Source organism: Dermacentor andersoni, chromosome 11 (genome assembly GCF_023375885.2).
Source record: "Dermacentor andersoni chromosome 11, qqDerAnde1_hic_scaffold, whole genome shotgun sequence".
Taxonomy (NCBI): Eukaryota; Metazoa; Arthropoda; class Arachnida; order Ixodida; family Ixodidae; genus Dermacentor; species Dermacentor andersoni.
The window spans coordinates 113,649,898-113,677,733 of record NC_092824.1 but is presented as its reverse complement, the minus strand read 5'-3'; the positions used below and the strand labels follow the sequence as shown (position 1 = coordinate 113,677,733).

Here is a 27,836-nt window from a genome sequence, read left to right as displayed (position 1 = left end):
GCCGCATGTTAGAGTGATTTCCTTTAGGTTTTTTCCGTCTGTCTTCGTTTTATTTATCTAGTTTTTATATTGTTGACGATTTTCTAGTGGCTCTTACAGGTTTTTCGTCTTTTTTGTTTCGTTTTTTTTGTTGACGCGGACGCTGTTCTTTAGATCCTTTATCGTTCAACTGTTCCGTCCATTTCATTGTTGGTCACATGGCTCATTTTTCGCGCGGTCACACGTTTTCTCAATTTTGTAGGTGAGTGACTATTAGAGATTTTAGTTTTGATGCAGACGTTGTACTTAGACGCCCTTTCTTCATGTTTTTCCGTGTTATTCGTTGGTCATTATTCCCATAGTCATGCGGGTTTTATCACTGACTGGGCCTTTGGCGTTTGAATGGTGTTATGTTTTGGATAGTTGATAGTGCAGCGCAGACGGTACTTTTTATGTCTCGTTTTTTTCCCCGTTGGCTTGGTAAAGACTGTGTTCGATGAATTGCTTCCCGTGCTGCTCCACGTGTGCTTCTTGGTTGCTCATTTGATCTTTTGTGCCAGATATGATTCCTGAGTGGTCGATGGATTGTTGCATTGTACTTCTAATGTTTCGTGTGTGATTCGGCTTGATTGACCTACATAAGGCAGGCTTGCTACGGAAATAAACTTAGTTGTGAGTAGCGCCGGTCCTGTCGTTTGTGTCCTTCTTCAGTCCTGGTCTTCTGCGCCTTGCCTTTACTCATTCATGTAACTGTAACTCAGTAATAAAACAATGAGGTTAGTATTATTTATACTGCCTCTACTGGGATATATAATGCGGAACAACTTAGTTTATACAAAACTCTGAAGAATATAACTTATGAATAGGATTGTTTCAAAAACCACGTAAACAACCTAATGATAGCATGCAAGCTCGGAACTGAAGGCACGCACACACACATACGCACACGCACGTACACAGTTGTGAGCAAATGTAAAAGGCAACAACGATTTTTATTTTAAACGTCAGTAACTCGTGATGCGCGGTTTCAAATCTAGGGACTAGAAACATAGCAATTAGTTTTCCTGCTCAACATTTCGTCTACATGAACAACTTTATTAAGGGCATGTTCGTTTAGCTCCTACCTACTTTTGCAAAAATCTTGGTGCTCCATTTCATATTACTGACCAATGTACAAATAACCATACGTCTACTACATACACAGTCATAGGCAACAGTTAATTACAGGCTACAAGTGTACGAGTATTTTGTTCATTGCACATATAAATGTCTGTACACCTTCTATAAACTATCTGGACTAGCTTCGTAAGGTTTAGGCAATTTTTAGCTTCCGGCAGTGCTGCGTGGATTTCGCGACGCGGGATGTAGCATTGTTCGGAGGTACGAGAAAAAGCGAGAGGGCTTGGCTGAAGCTATTCCGTGCAGCGGCGCGCGGTATACGAACAGCCAGCCAGAGAACAGTGAAGAAACACGGCTATCCATTCGTATTTCGACGTGCTCTGTAACCAGTATCCGTTGGAATAATGAAAATCGAGTGGCGGTCTTTTGATGTGTATTCGTTGCCGTTTGAATGACAGCTACGAAACGGCTGACGCCCAACTCTATCGCGTTTCGAAGGACGTCGAGCTACACCTGCAGGCGCAGGCAACACGGATAGCGCTGTGTAGTCGTCGCAGCAGTCATCGCGATCAGCGGTTTTGCGTGCCGGTGTTCACAAGGGGTGCGCGCAAATTTAGGCCCACGCTCTCTGAGGGTGCAGTGTAGGTGTACAGGGAGATAGGTGTTTGTATACGGCGAACAACGGTTCTGATGCGTGTCAAGTGGCGTCCGGTTTGATTCTCTTTTCTTTTTTTTTTCTCATCGCAACGCCGCTGACTCATCCGTGCGCGAACAAGTGTGCCGCGAGCCTATCGTGAGCGAGTGCGAGTATTGCACGCGTTTGTGAAACCCCGTACTTCGTCTCCCAGCGTTTCCATGCTCCAAGCGATCGAGCTCGCCCGCTACGCTATGGGAGGCGCAGTAATGCTACCGACACACATCCGCCGAAATAATTGGTCGCACTTAGTCAAAATAATCGGCTAGGATTGCAGCGCCGACGGGCGTGTTCTTCTTCTGGTGGGCGCTACTATTTAAAACAGCGTGGCCATTTTTTGTTGTCGCTGTTCATCCTTCTTTCTCTGAAATTCCTCCGTTGCACGCCATATGCACCGTCTCACTTGGAATTTCCGCTCCCCTATTTCAACGCGCTTATAACCTGAGTTGTAGTCGGGGAATTTCTTTCTTTGGTTTCTTTGGTTGGAAGAGAACATTGCAGGGCAGTCAACTTATATTTTGCAACGAAGCTGTATATGGCTAGAGCTCGGTGTATTTTTTGTGTCGGTCAACAAGAGCTATCATCATAAATGGCTCACATACCCCGGTAGAAATCCAGTGAAAAACACTGGGAAGGCGTTAGAGGGAAATTCTAGACTATTAGCAAAACGAGAACAAGGTAAAAGCGGGAGCCAACGTTTCACGTGGACTTGTATTTTTTTTTTTCAGAAGGACAAGTCCACTTGTCGGAATGTTGGCTCCCGCTTTTACCTTGTTCTCCTTTTGCCCAGTGTCATGGCCCGGTAAGCAAACATACCCCTGTAAGGCAGAAGCTACAAGCGCTCAACAAAGTGAAGTGAACAGTGCTTACATTCTTTCTAGTCACGCATACAACATAGATAACAGCATGTCGAAAACTGTCATCATCAATGGCTCATACTCCCGGAAGCAACCGAAAAATGCAATCGCTCATAACCCCATAAGGTTCTAGTCCTTTGTGAACAGCACATGCACTCACGAGAAGGAGGCGTTGCCATATACGCAAAGGACAAAATATATGTACAATTGTCCTCTTGAATGGCAAGAGGACAATGCCGGCGACTGTGGGGATTGGTGCTTGTGCCGTACTAACAAAAGACGGAATTGTGATATCCACTGTGCATATATCTCCAGGCAGACCCAAGTGTGATATCGAGAAGTTCATGACCACGCACTTTGCACGGGTCAGCCGTGATGGCAGTATCCCTGGGATCATCGTTGGATACTGTGTCTCCGCAGTGGGGGTCATTGCCCCTTGCTCCGGATATCCAGTTTGCCTCGCTGTGAAGGCGTCATTGACTGTCACGCTCGATAGACAGCAGAAGGTGGAAAAGCTGTCCCTATAGTACTACTGGGGCTGCGCACAGCAATCAAGGATCAATCAAGTCAGCGCAGCCGAGATGTACGGGTCAGCAATCCGCGTTCAGGCCAGTTTTTCGGCATTCCCTTGTAGTGACCGTTGTCCCCGCCGTGGGGGTCATTGCCCCCTGCCCTTGGAACCAAAGTGGCTGCCTGACTGGGGCGCCACTACTGCCACTGAGCAAACCTGCTTTTACTTTTGAATAAAGCCAGTCGACTCTCCGTTCTCAAACTGTCAAAAGATATATTCCTTGCCTTTGCTAAACCGAGCTCCCAACAACTTCAATGTGGACATTTCAAAACCAGCAAGAAATGGTTCACTCAGTTAGTGCTCGAAAACTTCGATTTGAGGTGCCACACTAATCCAAGTCACTCAACAACGGTCGTGCGTATATTTAACTTCGATAAAGATTCTGTGTAAGGTTGTAACCGAACCAATCAGCGTATATCACATTAATCACAACATCTATCGTCACTGACGTTACCAAATGATGAAAATAAGTATATTTACCCTTGACTAAACCTGTGTGATCTGCTATAGCTTCTCTGGTCATCCACCTTCACAGATTGAAATGGCTCTTCAATTTTATTCGGAAATGTTTTTCTCTACATGCATCGCCCTAAAAAGCCATTAGTTTATCTCTTTCATGTGTGTGTGTGTGTGTTTGTGTATATATAATGTGTGTGTGTGTAATGTGTATAATGTGTGTAATGTGTATAATGTGTGTGTGTGTATAATGTGTGTATGTGTATAATGTGTGTGTGTATGTACATATGTATGTGTATAATGTGTGTGTGTACGTATGTATGTGTATAATGTGTGTGTGTATGCTTATATAGAGCAGGTTAACCCGAACGGCAAGGAATCAAAAGCTATGGCAAGGTCTGGCGTTTTGCTGAAGGCGTCTGTCATCATGAGCAGCATTGTAGTCGTCGGACGTCGACAAAGACCGATGGAAAAAGGCTTGTCAGCACCCGGAGAGAGGTCTAGGTGGAATGAGCTCGAATGTGCCGCCCATTGCAGCGTGTGCACACGGCGAGAAATGCATGCAGCTGCACAGCGAGAACAATGTGTTTGCGCACAACGCTTGCACCCCGAGTTGAAGCCAGAACGCTGCCCTTGCTCAGGCAGAGCCGTTTCATTGGATCGTCACGTTGCGTCCACTTGGCTATGACTTGGCTTTGTCGCCTTCGGAGCCAGGCGCACTTCCGCGGCTCTGGAGATCTTCGAATCCTTCACGCATGACTGCGCATGAGTGGTCCGTAGAAAGACAACACGAAAACTCGTACTCCGATGGCTGCTGCGACGGCTACCGCAATAAAACAGGGTGTGGTTGGGGAGGACAGCCTTCTAAATACTCCACGACCAAAGTCGCGTAACTGCAGCAAGCCAAAACGCTAAGACGACACTAACTGCAGCAAGCCAACAAGTCCTAGATACTTGTACTAAGGACGCGGTGCACCAGCAAGCTGTCTCGATGCCGCTTAGCGCATAGCCAACACTCTCTGCCGGAAACACTTGTTTCCTGACCACATGGCGGGAAGCGAGGTCCCGAATCCCGACGCTGGAGGTCGCTACACATTTTTCGAATTACGTTGGTTGAACAGGCGCACTCAAGTTGTACCACTTGATTTCAGTCTGCATGCCAAGGCTATGAAGGTAAAAAAATCGCGGCATCTATAGTCTCCAGATTTATCGCTTGTGTTATGTAACGTTGGTAATGAAAACAATACATTTGGACCGCAAATCGATTTCAGCCATGCGAAAGCGCTGTATTTCAGTACCGAACACCAAGTGAGCACAAATAGGTTTCAGTCAGAACTAGACACGAGAGATAAGGGACAATGGCATGCTTCAATGAAACAGGGCCGTAGCGATACCATTCTTATTTTTATTTTTTTTGCCTCTGTTAACGCGATACCTAAAAGTACTGGGCGTAAGCTAATCGCAACTGCTGTTTTATCTGTTTCTCTACTTAGGAAGCGCGACGAGAGTTGACCGTGTAAATACACCAGCGTGCAGGAAACACGATAGAATATCACGTGATAGGATTTTCCAGTTGTACCGGCGTCCATGGGTTCCCTGACAGGAAAGGCGAAGTCAAACGTTATTTACGTGACACTTGTCTGGAGCTTTCACCCGTACGACCGAGATAGCGCGTTGTCCCCTTGCACATCGTTTTCACAATGGGAAGATGTGTTCACATGTTGCACATTGTGAACCCGTCTTCTGTTAGCCGTCTGTCAGTGATCGGAACAGACAGTGACGTCTGTTCCGATCTCGGTGGCTCATTGTCGGCAACAGAGGGCGAACAAGTTGACGCCGCGCCAGCTCGTCTGCACTGGCATGTCTGCCTGATGTCAGGCGCATAAATGGGATGTGCATATATGCTTAAGTATTAAGTTAAAATCACGTGATTGTAGGAAGCAAATGTTCTATATAGATCGTCAATTTCTTATAAAGGATTTTTGAACATTTCAAATAAAGAAACTACGGAGTTTACACCACTAACACTAACACATAGATTACTGCTTCATAAACTAAATCAACTAAATTTAGACCCTAGTTTGTGAAAATTAATTGAACTTTTTCTTACATATCGTTCACAGTTTGTTGTCGCGAATCAATGGTGCTCTGCTTTTAGCCACGATTTTTCAGGCGTTCCGCAGGGTTCGGTTCTCGGATCAGTGACTTGGCGTCTCTCTTAAAATCTAACGTTATTTTATTTGCTGACGACTGTGTTATTTTTTGCGAAATGAAAACTGTTAAACTCTTACAGTCCGATCTTGATGCTGTTACTACCTAGTCCAAAGCATGGTTAATGGAACTTAACACTAGCACATGTAAAACAGCGCATACTTCTCGTACTAAGACCTCCACATCTCCTTTTTACCTTAACAATGTTCAATTAGAATCAGACACCTCGTACAAATACCTTGGCATTCACATTACCAATAATTTAACTCTAACCTTCACACCGAACATATAATTAGCAAAGCAAACCGCATGTTAGGTTACTTACGTCGTAGCTTCCTTAGAGCGACATCGTCACTTAAACTATTGCTGTACAAAACACTAATACGTTCCAAGCTAGAATACGAATGCTCGATATGGGTTTCCAGTCAGGACAAACTTGTAACGGCACTAGAACTGGTTGAAAAAAACTCTGTTAGGTTTATTCTGTGGAACTACAATCGAACCACTAGTGTTACTGCCATGAAGTCTAATCTTGCCCTCCCATCCCTGTCTGTGCGCCGCCAAATTTCCCAACTCTTTTTCATAAGTTGTATTATTGTCCTGTTCTGCGCGACCAATTTTTCTCTAGGCCAAATTACTGATCCCATCGCATCGACCACAGCCACAATGTTGGACTTGAAATTTGAAACACTAAGCATTTCTTTCGTTCTTTTTTGCCCAGGGCTAGTCGCGATTGGAATCACCTTCCTTCTGATGCTTTATCTATAAGTGATAACGAACACTTCCGAAATTTTCTACCTAACAGTGTATAAACAGGCTCTTTGTAATGTTGGCTTTTTATGTTATTGTGTTAATATTTTATGTATTTCTTTCGATATAGCTAACATTGTATTATGAGCGAATATTGTATAGTTCTTTTACATTTTGCTTGTATATTAACACTGCTCCCCTCTGTAATGCCTTTGGCCCTGAGGTTATAATAAATAAATAAATAAATAAATAAATAAATAAATAAATAAATAAATAAATAAATAAACTCAGCAATGAAGAATGACATCACAATTCTGTAAACTGCACCTAATAATACATCTTAAGCGGGCAAAATAAACCTTCTGCGCACCGCTCTGAAATGAAATTAGTTTGCCAGTATGGCCTTTGCAAAACCGTCGTAAGCATTGCAACTTAAGCTGTATATTCATGCAGGCCGTAAATTTATATATTAAGCTTGTCCTTCTTAGATTCCCTAACACCTGCAGTTTACAGAACTGCGATATCTATTTTGGGCGATTATTGCTGCAGAATTCGTCAATGTTGCCCGCTATGTCCTTGTGGATTAGGAATCCTACCCCGTCGTGCTTCTTATTTGGGAGTCCTCTATAGCAGAGTACGTGGCCGTTAGTACTGTATAAGCCTCACCAGTTCTTCTAACCGCACTAGGCCAATAATATCCCAAACAAGGACTGATAGCTCGTTATATATTATTATTAACCATTATATATATATATATATATATATATATATATATATATATATATATATATATATATATATATATATATATATATATATATATATATATATATATATAATGGTTTTCAGAAAGCTGGTGCTCGGAAACATGAAAACTTTCCGTCTATGGTCACGTCTACTATGGTTGTAGACCGTAGGAGACACCTGATCGACAGTAATTAAGCTGCTCTTGTTTTGAAAGATGGACTAAAGTCATTTAGCATTGTTGACAAACTGCTTAGCGCAGGCAGCTGACTTGCGCATGTCATGTGATTGTTAGCTAAACAATGATGTTTGGGTAAAACGTCATTGGGGGCACGTGATCAGATTGACAGAGCATGTGCAGAACGCCGTGGCGACGATCTTCCATGATCCTTCATTTTTCCCAGCTTTGCAGGGACGAGAACCTTCCAGCGAGCAGTACTGCGGCTACAGACGTCGTCCAAGCACAAGACCATAGTTCCTGACGAGGTTCGTAACCGACATCAGCAAGCAGGAGTGGACCTTCGACAATGAGCTGGCTGCTAATAAGGTAAGTCGGCACTTTCTACACACATTCACTTTTGAAAAAAAAAAGCACTGCAGACTTGTGTGGCCTTGCAGAATCGCAACCCAATTACCAGCGAAGTTGTTTCTTTCACACTTGCAATAACAACATATTACAACCTATAACGTCTTCGAGCACTTGGTAGAGTTTAGAACTTTTAGTTTAGAAGATGTTTAGAAGATGTTACATATGCAGTGATTCATCTACGCGCATTTTACTTTGCGTGATTATTGGTCATAATGTTCCTCCATTTTCACCACATGTTATCTTGTTGGTATTTATAGTTGCCCCAGGACTGCAGGGTTATAAATTCTGCGCTGTTCCTAAAACACAGGTATTACGCTCCGGATAGCTTGTATAAGTCATTTACTCCTAAGGCTTTTTTTTTTCACACACCCTGAATTTTGTTCACACACTACTTATAAACAGCCTCTAAGTTTAGAATATATATATATATATATATATATATATATATATATATATATATATATATATATATATATATATATATATATATATATATATATATACACATATATTTCGTAGAAGACACTGGGTAAACCTGCTACAAATCTCGTAAAACGCAATATTGAGAAAGAAACATGGTTCATTATTTGTTACAAGGCTTCTAGTCCGGCATATTATGTTTACGTTACGTAGTACATTGCACTGATTATGACCCCCGCTTTCAAACAAACATATACTTGTTGTCAGATAGTTATCTCGGGTTATTGAGTAGCTTAGCTGATAACGGCACAATGACACTTTCGAAGCCTTACTTACCCTTTTTGCAAGGCCAGTAATTATTCCAGACGCATTTACATTAGCACACGTCTTTGCCATAGCCTTCCATCCAGTTTCGCCAATTATTTTGCTGGGCAACTACTGTTTTTGTCCAGGCAGGGAAACAGGATCTATTCTAAACCACTCGTAAAATACTCTTAATGTTCCGGAGCTTATGCATACGTGATTTATTGCAAAAGCCTCAATAAACCAAACCATTGCCAACTTGGCTTACACATCATCCATTACGCGTCCTTTACTGTCGCCGAACAAGAGAAAGTTGCCTCGCTCAGTCATCGAGGACAGCCGGCTAGCCTTGTGTCATGCAAGAAAAATAATAAAATCCAGGTTTTAGTAACAGTTTTCATGGCTAATAATTTATCCAGTAACGCTAAACTTTCCGAACACACTGCACATAGGGTGCCTCCCATTTGTGTTAAATATAAAAATTGTGTAATGAAACGGTCTCTACGAAATTTTGGGGCGCTCGTAAAAGTCATTCACGTATACTCCGGAGCTCTTGATTGCGCAACTTATTGCGAAACAAGTGATTAACCAAAACACTTTCGATTTTGCCGGCCCATGAGTTCCCTCGGGACAACTCGGAAACATAGTGTAGTGCAATCGAGTGCTACGCGCACGCACGCACGCACGCAGACACGCACGCAGGCACGCACGCAGGCACACACACACGCACACACACATACGCACGCACACACGCACGCACACACGCACGCACGCACATATACGCACAGACGCGCACACGCACACACATGCACACAGACGCGCATACGCACAGACGCAGACACGCACTGACGCGCGCACGTACACACCCACACACATACGCACAGACGCGCACACTCAGGCACGCACACGTACGCACACACGCACACATACGCACGGACGTGCACACGCGCAGACGCGTACACGCACGGACGCGCACACGCGCAGACGCGTACACGCACGGACGCGCACACGCACGCACGTACGCACGGACGCGCTGATGCGCACACGCACAGACGCACATACACGCAGACGCGTACACGCACAGACGCGCACACGTGCTGACGCGCAGACGCACACACGCACCCACACTAACGCGCAGACGCGCACACGCAGGCACGCACAGACGCGCACATGCACGCACCCATACGCACACACGAGCACACGCACGCACGCACACGCACAGACGCACGCGCACACACACGCACACACCCACGCACACAGACGCACATACGCACGAACGCGCACACGCACGCACATACGCACGGACGCGCACGCGCACGCACGCACAGACGCATACACGCACACAGACACACGCGCATACGCACACACACACACACACAGACGCGCACACGCACGCACATACGCGCACGCGCACACACGCACAAACGCATACACGCACACAGACACACGCACAGACGTGCACATGTGCACACGCGCGCAGACACGGACGCGCACACGCGCACAAATATTATTTACATACGTTGTATTTCTTCACAACTATGTCACTTCACACATGAAGTCATCTTAGTTTTTTCCGCATTATTTCCAAACTTGGCATTGTGGTCTTTTTATTCATGTCAGGGCAGCAGCCTACATTTTACGCCACTCGTAAAAAACATTCATAGCACACCGGAGCCCTTTCATACGTAATTTATTGCAGTAGCCACAATAATCCCATGGACCCTCTTTGAATTTTGTCTGTACATTGCCCACCACTTGGCCCTTAGTTTCACCGATCAGAAGCAATTTGCAGCCTTGATTTCATCGAGGACACCAGGCGAAAGTCGTATAGCACGTGTAAATACAAAAAAAAAAGACTGAGCTTCAATAATTATTTGTATTGCTCCTAATTAGGCTAGTAACTTAAAAATTTCGGTATGCATCGCACTTAAGAAGAGGCTTTGGCTCAGGGGCTCGTACCTAAATACACGAGAAAAGATAAATCGTTTTTATAGGCAACCAGTGAATCAAATTCATTGAGGTTTGTTGCCTTTTACAAAAAAACTATTAATATATTCACTGCTGCAAGTGGATTTTATTCTATACATGGATTTTTTTACACATACTGTGGAGAATTGCAAATTTTCGAAAAATTGAGAGTAATAAATTAATGACTCGGTAACTCAGCAACGAAAGCAGTTATCGCAAATCTGTAAATTGCGCGTAATAGCAAAATCGCATAAACTATAAATTAATACATGAATTTTGTCCTCTCGATATTCTAACGGACGCGGTTTACAGAACCTTCTTGGTGCAGAGTTAAGGATTTGCAAACTGTGTTCTTCTATTTTCTTCGGACTTGCCGATTTCTGGCAACTTGTTTGTATAACTATTTAGGCCCTGAATTAAAGTACAGCTGTACACAGTCACTAGAATGCAGCTTTTTCTCCGAAATGCCCCAAATTTCATTAAAGTCGGCTCAAGCATTCCCGCGTTTTATATGCATTTGAATAGGTGGCAACAAAGTTGGTCTCAAGCTAGAGCTTCCTCTTAATCTGCCCCCATTTGTACTAAACCTAAAGTTTGTGTAATTCAGAGTTTGCTCGGGACACTGGGAAACGTTGCTGATAATGGCAGCGTATGACACTTGTGAACACTTGCTTAAAATTTGTTTTTTTTTGAAGATATGTGCTTGGTCCGCACACACTTAACTTCGCGTCCAAATTTTTAATACAGGTCTGCCCATTTTTTTGCTAAGTTTGATCTTGATAGCATATCTATCGAAATAATTGCAGTGGGCTAAGTACTTAAGATACTTGCAGGGGGCTAAGTATTATGCTGCACGTAAAACACACTCATAATGCTCCGGAGCATATGAATGCGTAATTTACCGCAGATGCCGCCGTTAACCCGCATATTTCGAACTTTGCATACGCATTAGCCATAACCTGTCCTTTATTCTCACCAAATATAAACAAGGTATCGTGTCTAATCCACGAAAGACATCGGAGTGACTAACTACAAATCTGGTGAAACACATGAAAATGGGGAAGAAAGACAAGGGTTGAGCAACTCTTTACCAATCTTCTATTCAAACCAAGATCACGGAAGTTTCACCGCAACTTACACCTGACATTGCCACTATTTTCCCCGATTTTGAAAGTGGTGTTTTGTGCAGTTGTCGTAGGACTTTGGGAAATTCTGCGAACAAGGGCAGAATGGCACTCCGCAACAATTGAATAAGTATCTTTCTACAAAGGCTTATCTGCGGCTACAGAGATGAAACATTTATTTTTCGTCGCGCGTGACATGCTTCCAACTTCAACGAAATAAGAACACCGTGCCTCGCATAGTTTACAAACGACGCCACACAACTGCAACTGCCGTGAGTAATGTTTAAAGATCGGGAGAAGACCATTACTCAGTAATTATTTTCAAAGAGCGTAATTAGCATAGGCACTAGTGAGCGCGTATTTTAAGAGAGTGCAATGCAGTGGCAAGAAAATACAAATAAATAGTTAATTAGTGAGAAAGCATTATGCGGCTTATGAAGTGGAAAACCCGGCGTTGTCGTGACCGCCGACGGTCAGACAATTATTCGAACCACCGACCACTGGTGGGAATCAAGCCCACCACCATTAGTGCTGGTTAAGGCGAAGTTATTTAAGGCCCTCGTATCTACGACCATTGGTGGGAGATTGTCCGTTTTAGTATTACGAACCGTGGGACTGAGGAAGCAGGTGTCATTATGCAAAAAGGTGAGGTGTGCAGACAGGACACAAGAGAAGTGGAGAACACGAACGCCATGTTCTCTTCTCTTCTCTTCTCTTGTGTCCTGTCAGCACGCCTCACCTTTTTGCATAATGAATCCTTACCAACTAGCTCAGTTTTCTGTCGTTCTAAGCAGGTGTGTGTCCTAATATATCACAGACACAATCGAAGTGAAAACAAATAAATCACATTAGTTCCGTGTGAACAATCATGCGTCATGAATGTGTGAATGTGTGCTATGGCTTTTAAGCCAATTATGGGCAAAAATGCGCCACATACACGTAAAACGAGGTAAATAATTGTCAGTCACTTAAGTATTACGTGATTTGAATGCGAAAGGAATATGGCTTATGTAACTTATCAGCATTAAAGACACCACTACACAACCTTAATCCATCTTACTCTAACTAGTACCAATCTTAATCGACTTTGTTCCACTTTTATTTACCTTGCTCTAATTGTGCCAACCTTAATCTTCCTTAACCCACTTTAATCCACAATAATTCATTTTAATCCACCTTACTTTATTTTGTACCAATCTTAATCGCCTTTAATACACCTTATTCCACCTTCATCAACCTTAATCAATATTGGTCTAATTTGTACCAACCTTAATCCGCCTCAATTCACTCTTATCCTTCCTTATCATCCGTGCTTTAATTCGTACCAACCTTAATCCTTTCTAATCGACCTCATTCCACCTAACTGTAATTTGTACCAACGTTAACTAACTTTAATCTATCTTAAGCCACCTTGCTCTAATTTGCACCAACGTTAATGCACCTTAAATCAGGTTATTCCTCCCTAATCCATCTTGCTCTAATTTGTAACAGATTTTATCAACTTTATTCCACCTTACTTTATTTATACACTCTTAATAAACCTTATTCCACTTAAATCCATCTTTGTCCACCGTGCTCTAATTCGTACCAACTTTAATCCACTTTAGTCTAATCTGCACCAGCTTTACTCCACTTTATAAAACCTTAATCCACTTTATTCCACCGTAATACACTTTATACCAACTTAACCACCCTTGCTCTAATTTCTAGGAACCTTAAAACATTTTATTCCTCCTCAATTTACATCAATGCACCTGACTGTAAAACTCATGAATTTATTAATTTTTTTGCAAACATTAGCTATTTGTGAAGGCATACACAAACCGTAAAGGCGGCTGCCAGTTTCCAGGAGGCCTCCTTCCAAGGGCGCTGATGGAAGCCATTATGAAGACAGTTCTAGCACAGATGCGCCGCAAAAGAAGAAATAATATACGAGACAGAGCATTAATGTCCGCTAGAGTGAGAATGATTAGAGGATGCGAGGGGCTCGGTGTTTTGTTAATCACAACCGTACGATATAACAGACAATGTAGCCAGATGAAGCGCAGAGGAAGGTAATTGTTTTGTCTAATTGAAATGTGGAAGTAATAAGTTAAAGGGAAGTGAAAGCGGACGGAAAGGTAACTCGCCGCAGGTGGGAGTCGAGCCCTCGTCTTTCGCATTACGCATGCGGTACTTTATAGCTTAAGAAACCTCGGCGGCCATCCTCTCGTCCACCTTCTTGGGTCCAAGGTTAGGCACTGGGAGTGTTCGCCAGCGCCTCTCACGGCCGAGGCGGCACTTCCGTGAACATATTTATTCCGAGAGTACAGTTATTTACACACTTTCGCAACAGCCCTTGACATGCATGCTTCTGTCACTTTCATAAACCTAATATTCTTGCTCACATAGTCAGAACGTAGCCTAGAAATGTGTGCAGCGTTTATAACTTAACGCGGCAGCTTAAGCTTCTTACTCAAGACAGCGCATGCAGTGGAAATATGTTCGCAATATTTGCCCAAGTGCTCACCAATGTACATCGAACGCAATGCTGCTTAATGTCGGTGCTCTCTGTGTGTGTGTTTACGGTTTCGTTTGACACTGTCTCGCTCCCACGACACAGGTCAGAGGAGGCCCAGCCTTTGCAACAGTCGAGCTTAATCACGCCTCCTTCAAGCGACACAACAAGGGGTGAAGTCAACACGTTCGTGGCTTCCGTGTTCCTCAAGTCACGTAAGTATACGACCCTATGCCTCGTACATCTTAACTAAACTGTGTCGCGTACACAACAAGGAAAATTTCCTATCGCAGAATCGGCTTCTTCCCGGCTCGAAATGCCGCTGAAGACATTATTGGTGTCTGCTTCCAGCGGCACATAGTGGCCTCTGTACGTAATGGGCTGTTGAATGCCGAGATACTTCTTGGGAAAACAGTTGACTGCAGGTCTCTTTAATTACGCCATGTTCGCCCTCAGATTCACGAATCCAGGGCCGCGCCTGGGTATAATAATTACTATATTCAGTAGGTTCCCATTAAAACTAACTCGAAAGAAGCGTGAATATCTGCTCACCGCATGAAAAGTTCGCCTTAAGAGAAAGGATCTGACTGACAGAACGCATTATTCCTGGCAAACCACACAAACCAACAAATGAAATTGGACCAAAATCAAAAGGCAGATGTAAAATAGTAACTAGTTACATTTTTGTGATGCAAGACGTTGCTTTAAGAACGCTTAAGCTCACGAGTAAATGTTGCTTACAGGCATTTCGCAGACCTCCGCGCTGTCACGAAATCTGGAATTTTACTTAGTTTGCGAAAAATTTCTTCGTTCTTCTCATGTTGCTGAAAAAATATGCCAAAGGGTCCAGGCCATTATCAGCTAGATAATGTGTGAGCACCGCAGGACGATGTCCTCACCGTAACTTTATAGACTGCAGGGCCACATCGAGGACTTCCTTAATCACCCTTTTCGGGATCAGCCTTGCGGGTTTCCACATCCTCGTCAGCATGTGCGTAGCTGCTTGTGTCTACAGAATCACCATTTGCTTCCTAGGTAGCTAGCATCACTTCCTCAAAGTTTGACGATCAGAACATCTCGCCAGACTGAGTAGCAGGTGTCAGGAACGACCGACTGCGGAAGTTCGATTTAACCGAATTAGCGTTTCGTTTTAAGCGGATTGCTCTTGCGTCGGACTTGTCTGAAACCAACCAAATGTACAGTGTTCCGCATACCCCCAAATTCGCCTTAACCGGGATCGTCTTAACAGCAGCTTACTGTAAGAGAAAATGGTAAGGGTTGTCATGCGGGTAGAAGCAGAAAACACCGAGTATGTCTAAAAAATAACGACGTTGCCACATGGCGCGGACGCGCTCGAGTCCTTCGTGGCGTCGGGCCACATCTCAGTGCCATTTCTGCATGCATGCTTGTACTACATCTACCGCTACTGCTCTTTAATATCATAGTTCATTGTCGTAAAACGTAAGTCGTGACGCCTCCCCACCGGAATGCGTGATAATTGATAGTGACTCACTCCCCCCCCCCCCTCTCCCCTCCCCGTGTGTTCTACAAATGGGAGAATGGCCATTAGTATTACGCCGAATGAATGAATGAATGAATGAATGAATGAATGAATGAATGCAACGAAATACCTCAGTTTATTAGTGAGACACTCTAGAGAAGCCCCAACTTAAGTGGATTTTGTTAGTTTAGTTTGCATCCTTATGCTTGCAGCTCATCTAGGCGCTGGTCGGGGACCACTTCCCGAGCACCCCGAAGCAGCAGTGCCCGCCGAGGCCCAGATCCGCGCCGAATGCTACAGCCGAGGTCCCGTACCAATTCACCACGGCCGAGGAATGTCGGGAAATCTGTGGACAGCGCTCAGGGAGGAGACAAAAGGCAGACGGCATACAAGGTGCCAGTCGTCGCACTCACACGTAGTGACACAATCTTGATTTTAAAGAAACAAATAAAAAGAAAACACCCCCACAAATTGTACTGGTATAGAGGGTCCTTCAATCACTGTGATTTCATTTAACAGTACAAATAAAGAGAAACGCAGAGTGAAATTGTACTGGTAAAGTTTTCTTCCTGCTGATTTTATTTATTTAGGGGATGAAGGATGAATATTAGAGCGGGAGACCTGAAGGCCCAGCTTCCTTTTATTTTTATTTAAACAGCGTTGCAAACTTCATAAATTTCGCTATTTTCGCGTCATTGGCTCTTTCTTTTTTTTGTGCAGACATTTACGAAAGTTGTCAGTAGAAGACTCTGGCTGCATTTGGAGGGAATGTAATGCAATTGTTTATCGATAAAAATATATCCCCAAGCAGGCATTCTCAAACCCATGAAGCAACCATACAAACTACAGTATCTCCAGGGAAGCATTTCCACCAGTATTTGCTCTTGCATCTTTCATTGCATAGGAACCTGCACTCAATTTTAGACTAATGTTTAAGGAATTCCATAAAATAACAATAGCAAGAAAATTTTCACTTTGCCACTCTCCAGCGGTCGCACGTAATTGCAAAGGAAAAGGGAAAGTCACTATAGGGAGCCATTATAGCACTGAATCGCACTTGTATAGAGTGGCCGAGTGTCCGCCAGCATCCGCAGTTACTACCTCGAGGTAGGTGCAAGGTTACACTTATGTTGGTACTATAGCGCATAGACCTAGCATGTGAACTGACCATACGTGGCCTCGTTGCGGCGTTGGCCTGTGCTTTTTTTTGTAAACGACAGTCAAATAGACCGATTGACCACTCTAGACAAGTGCGGCTCCGACTGTACATCAAAATTCCTGAGGCTTACGAAGACACGTCCTTACTGACAAAGAAACATCACGCAAACGAAAGCGTCATTTCAAGGAAAGACAAGAAACAAAGTAAGTACAACATCATCCAGAAACACCGATGGACACCCGAGAAAACGCAGCGCAGACTGCAACCTCCATACAATGGTAAGACAAATTAGACGAGGCTCCACGATCTTTCAGAAGAGGCCAAACCGCGGAGAAAGGTAACAACAACAACAAAAAAACCTACGGCGTCTTTACCCGGCAAACATTCATGTCATTTATCGCTGTTCCTTGATAATCATGATGTCAAGTATAAGATTCTCAAAGAGGTCAGCTCGTATGTTCCAGAGGATTTCAACTGTTGGATAACGAACAGCGAAATGGCACTTCCACCATGACGTCACTAAGTGAGCGAACATAATTGGTCGGCGCATATATGCATATATACAAGTCGGGCAGTAGTGTCCTTACCAGAACAGTCTTAGTATGCCACTTTGTGACAGCGCGTTACCAAACACTTTCGAAGGCCGGTCGTGAAAAATGTAAAGGAATCGATTTGGAAAAAGAAGAAAGCGCCACAAGATAGGCACGGGCATTCCAGAGAGTGCGGACAGCGTGACACAGGTGTCGCTGTAAGAGTTACCACGAACCATGAAGTTAGCTACAAAACTCGCTATAGCGAAATATAGAGCTGGTTTATCGAAAGTTGACTTGCGGAAATTAGCTGCCTGACGTGATGCTCCCTCTCTCCCCCTTCTCCCTCTCCTTTTTTGTTTTAGCAAAGGGGAGCGTCAGAGGTAATTGATAATCCTTTGTTTATCCCCGCATCCGAAATGAGCCGCACCGTTCCTTACGAATAAAAAATTGTTCGAAATTCGCTCGAGAAGTTCGAAGTAACGAGGCTTTAGGAAAAAGGGGCGTGGGTATTTAGAAGCATTCTGAGCAAAGAAAATAATTACTGTCGAGCGAGCTACAGCGCCGATTGTAATGTTGCGAGGTCTTCACGCAATTCGAATGGGTCCGCTTTCCGCTCGCTGCAACAGCTACTCGCGGAACGGTAGAAAGCGTGCGCAAAAATTGTTGTCTTGGTTGCGTGCTCGCTAAATCAAACGCAAGATTAACCATGTGAGCCTGTTGCTGAGCGGAAGTATCCAGTCAAGTCGTGGACGAGTGGTTTCGACGAACGTTGATCATACTCTCGGATAAGATGAGGGCTAGGTCACGGGCTCGATTCCGGAGCTTTGCATTTTTCATTCCTTCTTTTTTTAAATGTGGTTCCGCTCATATTTAATTAGGGGCTACACAGGGCAATAGATTCACCATCAGTTCCGGGTCAATTATTGTGTAAAGACGCTCCAAGGCCATGCAACGCTTCGCCATTCCATAGCACCACTCAAATGTTAACGAAAGTAATGCTCATAATTGTCCTCCCCTTGAACGCACTCTAATGGTGTTGAATAACTGTTGTCACTAATTGTGCCTCCAAGCGGACAAATACATACCCCAAGTGGTGGTTCGGGTTATCGCTTAAAATATCAAGGCCTCAGGTTAAAAAACGTCTATTCCCGTTCCAATTAATGCTGATCAGAGTATACCGATTGACTTCACAAAGATTCCCACGATATGTGGGAACATGCGTCGGCCTCACCGCAATATCTATCCTAAAAGCTCTGGGAAAAATACGCTTCGGTACGTCAGCTGCACCGCAATGCAAAGCGCCACAAATGGGCTTCATCGCAGCACAGACCGTGGGAAATTTTTTTACGCTGTTTCAGGCCGATCTGAAGCCCCTCAGTGCGTACGCAGTTCCATCCTTTTAAACTTGGCGCCAGAGTATTCCTTATTATGTACCCTACATACGTGCTCCTGTTTCGCTTCTTCCTATTGGACTACAGCCATCACGTGATGTAGCACCCTTTACGCATGCTTTTGCGCCTTTGGGACCGGCAAAGCCTGTTGCAAGGCAATACGATGAATTATGCCGAAGCAGCGCCCTCTACTGGAGATGGGATAAAAAAAAAAAGGAAGTGGCGACACATGATGTGACGTCCAGTAGGAAGAAGGCGAGCGGGAGGGTGAGGCCCGAGGAAAGGAGAAAGACGGGGAAACTGTTTAGTGGCGCGAAACTTTAAACGGTGGCCTTACTTACGCAGTGCGAAGCTTATCTTTTGCAAAATCAAGCCAAATATTTTTTCCCACGGTCTGTCTTGTAGTGAAGCCGACTACTTACAACGTCTTGTCTTACAGTGAAGCCAATGCTTGGTAAAGTTAAGCAGCGCCCTCTATCGGACAGGCGATTAAAAAATAGATAGGATGGCGTCACGTGACGTATAGTCGAGTAGGAAGAAGGCGAGCGGGAGGGTGAGGCCCGAGGAAAGGAGAAAGGCGGGGAAACTGTTTAGTGGCGCGAAACTTTAAACGGTGGCGTTACTTACGCAGTGCGAAGCTTATCTTTCGCAAAATCAAGCCAAAAATTTTTTTCCCACGGTCTGTCTTGTAGTGAAGCCGACTGCTTACAACGTCTTGTCTTACAGTGAAGCCAATGTATGGTAAAGGTAAGCAGCACCCTCTACCGGAGAGGCGATTAAAAAAACAGATAGGAGTGGCATCACGTGACGTATCATCGAATAGGAAGAAGGCGAGCGGGAGGGTGAGGCCCGAGGAAAGGAGAAAGACGGGGAAACGTTCTAGTGGCGCGAAGCTTTAAACGGTGGCCCTACTTACGCAGTGCGAAGCCTATCTTTCGCAAAATCAAGCCAAAAATTTTTTCCCACGGTCTGTCTTGTAGTGAAGCCGACTACTTACAACGTCTTGTCTTACAGTGAAGCCAATGTATGGTAAATGTAAGCAGCGCCCTCTACCGGAGAGGCGATTAAAAAAACAGATAGGAATGGCGTCACGTGACGTATCATCGAATAGGAAGAAGGCGAGCGGGAGGGTGAGGCCCGAGGAAAGGAGAAAGGCGGGGAAACAGTTTAGTGGCGCGAAACTTTAAACGGTGGCGTTACTTACGCAGTGCGAAGCTTATCTTTCACAAATCAAGCCAAAATTTTTTTTCCCACGGTCTGTCTTGTAGTGAAGCCGACTACTTACAACGTCTTGTCTTACAGTGAAGCCAATGCGTGGTAAACACGCACACACACACACACACGCACGCACACGCATACACTTTATTGGACGTCCATGACAACAATGCTAAGCTTATCTGTTGAGCCCAAGACAGCTGCCACGGGGCATTGCATACCGAACCGAATTCACATACGTACAATTCTGCTGTCCATTTTGTCAAGTGAGCACGCATGTCACCGACACGAAAATATCTCTTGAATGTAGCCATTTTCGTGTGGGCGCGACGCTAACATCCGTTAACTGTCACCTTTGTGATCACTCTGTTTCACATTTGCAACAAAATACTTACCCGTGTGCATGTTAAGCAAGCCCAGCAACGAGCACGCCGACCAGCACCAACCAGCTGCCTCCCACCAACGTTCTCGCGAACAGCGAAGACATGCTGCTCACCATCCGACGCCAGCTCCAACAACAGTGCCCAGACCCACGTATCGAGCACGAAGAGAAGCGGCCCGCGATCACCGCATGGAATAATTCGCGGCCAGAATGGCCGATAGGAATGTTGAGGGAATATTGCGAACTTCATTGAATTCGCTTTCACCTCGCTGGAGCAGCTAGTCAAGAAACGACGATAAAGTTCTGAGTTCTTTATTGCGCAACACTTTATTTGAGAAAGTGCACAACATACTTGTGGTCCCATAGCCAATGGCTAGTACGGGTAGAAAAATACATTTAAAAAACTCTCAGTACAGTAATACAGTGAACACGGAAATTGGCGTTTATTCTGAGGAGATACAGAAACACGACGCACAATTGAGAACAAAAGAAAAAGAAAGAGAATAGTTATACGTTAGAGAGTGTGGGGATTTGGGGAATTCGACGCGCTATTGCGCGGGCGCATTTCACCTATGTTCTGCAATCCTTAAGCCACATGGTTCTCGCTCCGAACCAGTTGTCAGCGGTGGCGCTCCACTCGCGGTGGTTCACGGTGAGGGCGGAGCTAGTGACGTCACGGAGCGGCCCCTGGTGGCTACTGCCGTGACGGTAGCGGCTCTCTTGCTCTTTAGGACGGAGCCCGGTACGTACATGCTTCATCTCGTCCGCCGACACCTTTGTGACAAGGACTGAGCTCACGCACGGTGGCTTTGCCCGTGCGGGGATCGCGTACCTCGTGTTGATCCTATCCCGACGCTAAGCCGAAGAACGGGTGCCTAGTGCTCGCGCGAGGTCGTGCCACGCCGAGCCGCACTTATCGGAGGCCCAAGCCGAAGGAGATTGCCCGACCTCTCGCTAGTTGGCCCATCGGTTATCGCGAGAGCAAGTAGCATAGCCGCCGGGTCTTTTCCTAACGGCGTGTCCCAGCTAGAGCCTGTGCTCTCGCAGCGACGTGCTACAGGCGCCCCTGACTGTATTTCCCGTCCTTAGTGCGGGACCCTTTGGTTCCCCGCCGTCCCGGGACTGGGCGTTCGTGCAGTGTTGGGTGCCGTTGGAGAGAATACACGGTTTCCGCTAACTTAGGGCAATACTGTGTTCTTGCGTGCATTGCTCGGTAGCCCCTTGTGGCCTGAGCTTGCGCGCAGCGGCGCTAGAGGCTGACGGCTGACGCGGTCCTGTGGCTCGCTAAGCTCGAACCCGCGGTGGTCGGTACTACTTTGAGACCCTAAGACCCCACAAAAGAGAGAGAGACAGAAATGTTTCTTTATGAAGAAGGGAATGATTGGCACTGTCTTCGGCTGCCCTTGAGGAAGCACGGTTCAGCACAGACGTCGCGTTCAGGCTTTTCGGCTGATATATATATAATAGAATAGTAGTATATAAAACACTTGACAATAAGCACAAGACAACAGCGTAAAAAGGAATTACACAGGAATTTGCAAAATCTAAACACAACCACCCATCGCATCAGGAAGCAGAAAATATTAGCTAAAAATAATAATTTTTCATTTCTCTTAACGAATTTTGCGAGATCCTAATTTTACGTAGTATGCTATTGTATAGTTTAATTCCAGCAAACACTAGCAGACGTTTGCCATATATACATATTACTGGAGGGATATTTACATCATCAAAAGGTTTTTTTCCTAATCAGATAATTTGGAGTGTAGAATAATGAAATATGAAATGACTCGCTGTGTGTTATTAACGTAAGCGGCTCACCTCAACTCCCGTGAAGAATTGAAAGTTTAAATTTACCTTGGAAAAGAGGGGCTTACTTGGTGCATAACATGGCGAGAAAAAGTTAGAATGCGCACGGCCCGTCCTTGCACTCGTCGCACGCCTGTTTCGAAATTGCTGTTTTCGTAACGTGGCCACCAAATCAAACTCACCATGCCTGCTGGTGATCCGGAGTAATTGTTTCAACTGTTGCCGAGTGGTTTCGGCTAACGTTGATCAAATTACCTTATAAGGTGAAGGCGAGGTTACTGGTTTGATTTCAGCGCGTCGCGTATTTATCGTAGACATGGGTATTTATTCGATACGCGTATATTTTTTTACTTCAGGTAACGGGCGTGCCGAGCTAGGCTCAGACCATGGCTATAGGAAACGGGTAAACATGATCGGCCCATTTCGTAGCTCATAACTGTCGTTCGCGGTAAAAACCCACCAGTGTTCCTGAGAGCAACCGCCTTATTAGCTAATGTATGCACTTAGTCGTTTCGCCCATTCGAACGCATTTTGAACGATATTCATTAAATAAAAAAATCGAGGAATGCGTGTTGCCATGACGAACCAAACCAGCGCTAACGTGACTCGAAGCCGTGCACTATAACCACTACTACGCGCATACCTAATCAGCCGTTGCTAGCCGCGAGATAAGCTCAATGTGTCATTCTCGGCTGAGAGGATTTAACGGGATGCGCAGAACGATACGCAGTACAAAAGGACTTCGACATAGTGACTGCGATGCCAGAGAGGAGCATAAAAGAAAGAAAGAACGATTAGAAAGAAAAACGGCCGTTGTTCTATTAAGTTAAACCGCATTTCGCGTGAGCGTACTTTCATTTCTTACTATGCACCGATGCAGAACTGACTACGCGCATTTCGGTAGCCAACCACTCGCATTCCTGGTTAGCATCCCTGCGTTCTCCCTTTATTTTCTCCTCCGAGCTGTTCTCAATTACTGCTGTGCGCAGTAATTGAGTCTGCCAGTGCGTGTGTGTGTGCGTGCGTGTGCGTGCGTGCATGCGTGCGTGCGTGCGTGCATTTTTTTCTGAGGATTGCTTTCAAACACACATGCTTGCGATAGGCTGCGCAGGCTGTAATGTGCACGCGTACCACATCGTTCTAAAAAAGGAACAAGAAATGGCCTGCCCACCATTCGTGAGCATATATGTGCTCAACGCAGCAACAGCCCAAGATGCCGTATTTCCTTTAACTTTCTATGTTTTTATTGAAGTCCTTTCGCCATTATCCTGGAAGTGGCTCTAGAAAATTGGCGGTCAGTGGACAGCAGCAAAGCCGTACAGGCTACACATGAGAGCAGGGAAAACAAGTGAGTGCGTATTGAATCGCTCGGTTACGATCTTGGGCACAACTCGTTGAAGACGGCACTCCGTGAGGTGGCCAGGACCGCAGGTTCCACGCCGACAAATAACTCCTCCAGCTCAGGATAGCCTTTCCGAGTAAATATTTTTGTTAATCGATAGCTGCAGCTGAGCACGAGGTCGCCCGTTCGATTCCCAACTGCACGGGCCGCATTCCGCTTGGGGGCCTGGCGAGAGAACGCACGTATCCGTGTTTTGGGTCGACCTCATGAAGGTGGCCTAAATTAACTGGCATCGTTGCTTGAGGGTTTCTCAGGTGGTACTGTTGTTGGCATTATTGCCCTAAGCGTGTCTTTGTAATGTCGTGGTGCTATTTGACTTGTATGTGATAAGGCAACTTTTTTTGTAACTGCATGTTAATTTTTATGTGTTGTAGGTTGCAAGTGTGTGTTGTATTCAAGAGTGAAGAAGTCGCCTTGCACCATGCTTGTGCGCCAACGTCTCCTTGTATCGCGTCAATAAAAGAATATTAAAGTCCAGAGCCTCCCTTCCCATTACTCTTTGCGGCGTAGCTTCGCCTAAGCCAACCGTAAACTGTCACCGAATGGCCTAAATGAGTACGGCTTCTTTCATCCGTATCCGTAGTGTAGCGGCTGCGCTGTTTTTTCCCGGACCACAAGGTCGCGGGTTTGGTTCAGGACCGCATTACACTGGGTTCAGGCCGTAGATTATTGTCCGTAGATCTATCTTGGATTTTCAAATATCGCTTTGCTATTTGTGCCATTCTGGCTCATTAAAAGCTGCTAAATCTTGCTGAGTTCACTCTTTGGCTCTTTTGGAATGTGATATGTTTCATAATTAACGATGGAAAATTAACCAAACCCGAGCGGAGCCATTACATGGTCATGACATCACAGCGACCTTGCGCGTGCATCACACCCGTCATTTGTCCTCACGTCTTTTCTGGCTTAGCAAGCTACCTCACCTACAGACACTTGCTTTTTTATTTACTGTAGAAAGGTAATTTATCACAAATCTCGAATTGCTGGTGCGGGATATGGCGCTATTAATACTGTATCGGGGCACGTTTCCGAGCGTTTGTGTGCGCTTTGTTTCTTCTGCGCCATAGTGATGGTAATTAATACGCTTAGACACCCAACAGAAAGGTCTTCACAAATGCTATTCCCGTCAAACAAAGGGCGAGGTGGTAGCGCAGTGGTTAAGGCGCTACGCTGCTGTGCGTGAGGTCACGGGTTCGATCCCCGCTGCCATACCGATGGGGGCGGAAAGCGAGAGCATTCCACGCACGTCGATTGTAGTAAAAAACTGATCGGGGCAACTCGGCCACGGCGTGCATCATAACCAGATAACGTTTTGGCGCGTGAAATACGCGAAATTATTTTCTTATCTTGAGTAATCTTACCGGAAGTAGGCTTTGCTTGACAACATCCGGTCCCTCAGTTTGCAAATGGCGTTCTACAGCGGAGGGCGTTGCTCGGCTGCCTTGCCTTCAGGAATTTAAGAACTTTTTTATTTCTCTGCGTTTTAATGGTGTTTTACGAGAAGACAAACCGGCAGCATCAGCGGAAGAGAAACTAGCATTAGAGAAGCTGCGGATTCCAGCCGGCGTTTGCATAAGGGCCCGAGCACTACCGGCCATGGGCGGGAACCAGAAGTCGACGGCGAGTACCGTTCCTATTTTTTTACTTTAATTTTCTCGTGTCTCAGGTTTTATAATGCATTTGCTAAGCTTTTCCAGTTGTTATTATACTCGACGCAGGAATATAAGCCCTAAGCATTCGGCACCTTTCAGTTTTGTCGTGTTCTGTGGAGGCAAACACTCGCAAATTCGAGGAATTTACTGCGTACGTCTGCTCAGTTAAAGTTTGAGGACTACTCAAACGAGTGCGGAGTGAAATGAATACGAGAAAGACAGTGCGTTAGTTAAAAAAGTTAACTGCTTATTGTATTTGTCGATAAAAAAATGTTCGTTGCCTTATTTCCGTGTTTTTCGGCGAAGCCTGCCTCAGATTCGTAATAATAATAACAAAAGACCAACAAAAACGGGGTTACTGAGAAAATAATTATTACTGCCCGTACTTCATAGAAATGGTGGAAATTCTTATTTCCGCAATAACTGTTGATAGAATGACTACAGTGTAAAAATAAGCAATACCAGTATATTCCATGTGTAGAATGACTGGTTAATTTCGCTCAGGCAAGAGAACTAGAGAAACTGAATTTCGGGTTTTAAGATTTCTTTCATGATGTCTGGTGTAATTGCAGAGTTGATGCCAGCTACGACTGAAAGTTTTATCCTCTGCCTGAAATTCTGTGACTCGTGCCAGCTTTGAGAATCGCAATGTGCCGGGAAACGGTTTGCTGTTGCAGCGAATGCGTTCCGGCAGCCAACGTAAATGCACACAACGGAAAGGTTGCTGGAGCAGCAGTGCATGTCGTCGCATATTTTAAAAACCGCATTTTGCGAAACATTGCAAGACACAATGCTTCTAATAAACTGTTTCACTTAAAGCACTGGCTTACTTTTACTGCTAAATTACAACTTCCCCCTACAGTATATCAAACAGCTATTATATAGTGAGTAAACTTAATTTTGCAAATTAGTTGTTAGTCAATAAAAACGTATTTCATACAATACTCTCATTTAATACAAGCAATATCTTGACGTTCATGTTTGACAGTTAGGGAGCTGTGCGCAACGACTTCACATCGTTTTATGCACTACGTTCTTTGCGCAGCCTGCTTCAAGCGTGTCCACAACGAGACTGGCCCCGGAATCAAGCGAGGATCTGTCCCATCTACCGGCGACCACATCAGTCATCGTCGGCCTGTGTGAGGCGAGGTCACTGCTACGGCGCGGTGCACAACGGCTCCTCGACCCTGCATATACAAAGGGACCATCCGCTTGTGGGATCTTCAGTTTGGCTGCAGTGCTCAACGACTTCACATCGTTTTGTGCGCTACGTTATTTACGCAGGTGAGTTTTGTTTCACTTGCCTTATACGGTAAGGGCGCTGTCCCTTGCACTGCTGCCAAACAATAGTGCTTGTGTTTCATGTCATGGCGAAGGATATTAACGAAGCGCTCGTGGACATTGAGCGAAATTCGTGCTGAACTCCGAGGTTTCGAACAGAGTGTCGATCACTGTAGTGAAACATGTGACAATGTCAACTTGCTCTCGCAAGAAATTAAGGCCTTGCGCGAGGAACTGGCAACGACGAGGAAAACTAATGATCAACTCATTACAGAAAATAGGCAGTTGGAAACGAAAGTAGAAGAGTTAGAACAATATACTCGTGCTAACAACCTTGAAATTAAGGGCTCACCTAATGAGGGAGAGGCGCTTGACATTGTAAAAGAAAGTATGTGCTGCTATTCGGGAGCCAGTTACCGAATATGACATTGATACATGCCATAAGGTGGGTAAAAGTAAGCAAGGAAGTAGAAGCATTCTTGTACGTTTTGTGCGCCGCGACAAAAGAAATGCTGTTCTTTTGAAAGCCAGGAAAGGAAGGCCCTCAGCTAAAACAATTGGTTTTAAGACTTCAGCTCCAATCTTTGTAAATTAAAACTTTACCGGCAGGGTAAACAATTACTTGGTGCTGCGCTGGCAAAGAAACGAGAAGTTGGCTGGAAATTTGTGTGGACGCAGGGAGGAAAATCTTTGCAAGGAAATCGGAAGCATCAGGGAAGCTTAGAATCTGTTGTCGGGAAGATGTTGACGAGATGCATCAATAGTTAATTTCATGGCATTCGTGTTTTGCAAGCTGCCCCAAGATGGCCAAGATAGCAGGTTGCCAAAATTATGACCAAAATTGGCTCTGTCATAGCTTGAACGGATTGTCTAAACAGTTCGCTGCATTTCATCCAAATGTTCGTATGTATTAAAAATGAAACGGATAGCCACAGTTTGTTCCTTGAGCTTCTTGACATTAAATTTGATGTTTTGTTATTTACCGAATCCTGGTTAACTCCGAATGACAGACCACCACACTTTGTAGCATATGTTCATAATGGCATTGTCCGTCCTTCTAACCGAGGTGGTGGAATTCGTATGTTAAAGATTCCCTCACCCATGATGTTATTGACTAAATGACCTGTATGACGCCTAGTATCAACAGTGCGTGTGTGAAATGTTATCGACCTCCCACATTGTACAAGTCTGAATTTTTTAATTTCATAGAAATGTTACTGCGAAAAATC

The 27,836-nt window shown here is 44.8% G+C and overlaps 1 protein-coding gene across 1 annotated transcript; it reads left to right on the top strand.

Annotated features, from left to right (window-relative positions):
* Positions 1–7,780: 7,780 nt before the first annotated feature.
* LOC129386995 (uncharacterized) lies at positions 7,781–16,323 on the top strand. Its single transcript, XM_055075615.2, has 3 exons — positions 7,781–7,928; positions 14,388–14,497; positions 15,996–16,323. The coding sequence occupies exons 1-3, from the start codon at positions 7,909–7,911 to the stop codon at positions 16,214–16,216; spliced, it is 351 nt and encodes a 116-aa protein (XP_054931590.1). The 5' UTR covers positions 7,781–7,908; the 3' UTR covers positions 16,217–16,323.
* The last annotated feature ends 11,513 nt before the right edge of the window (positions 16,324–27,836 follow it).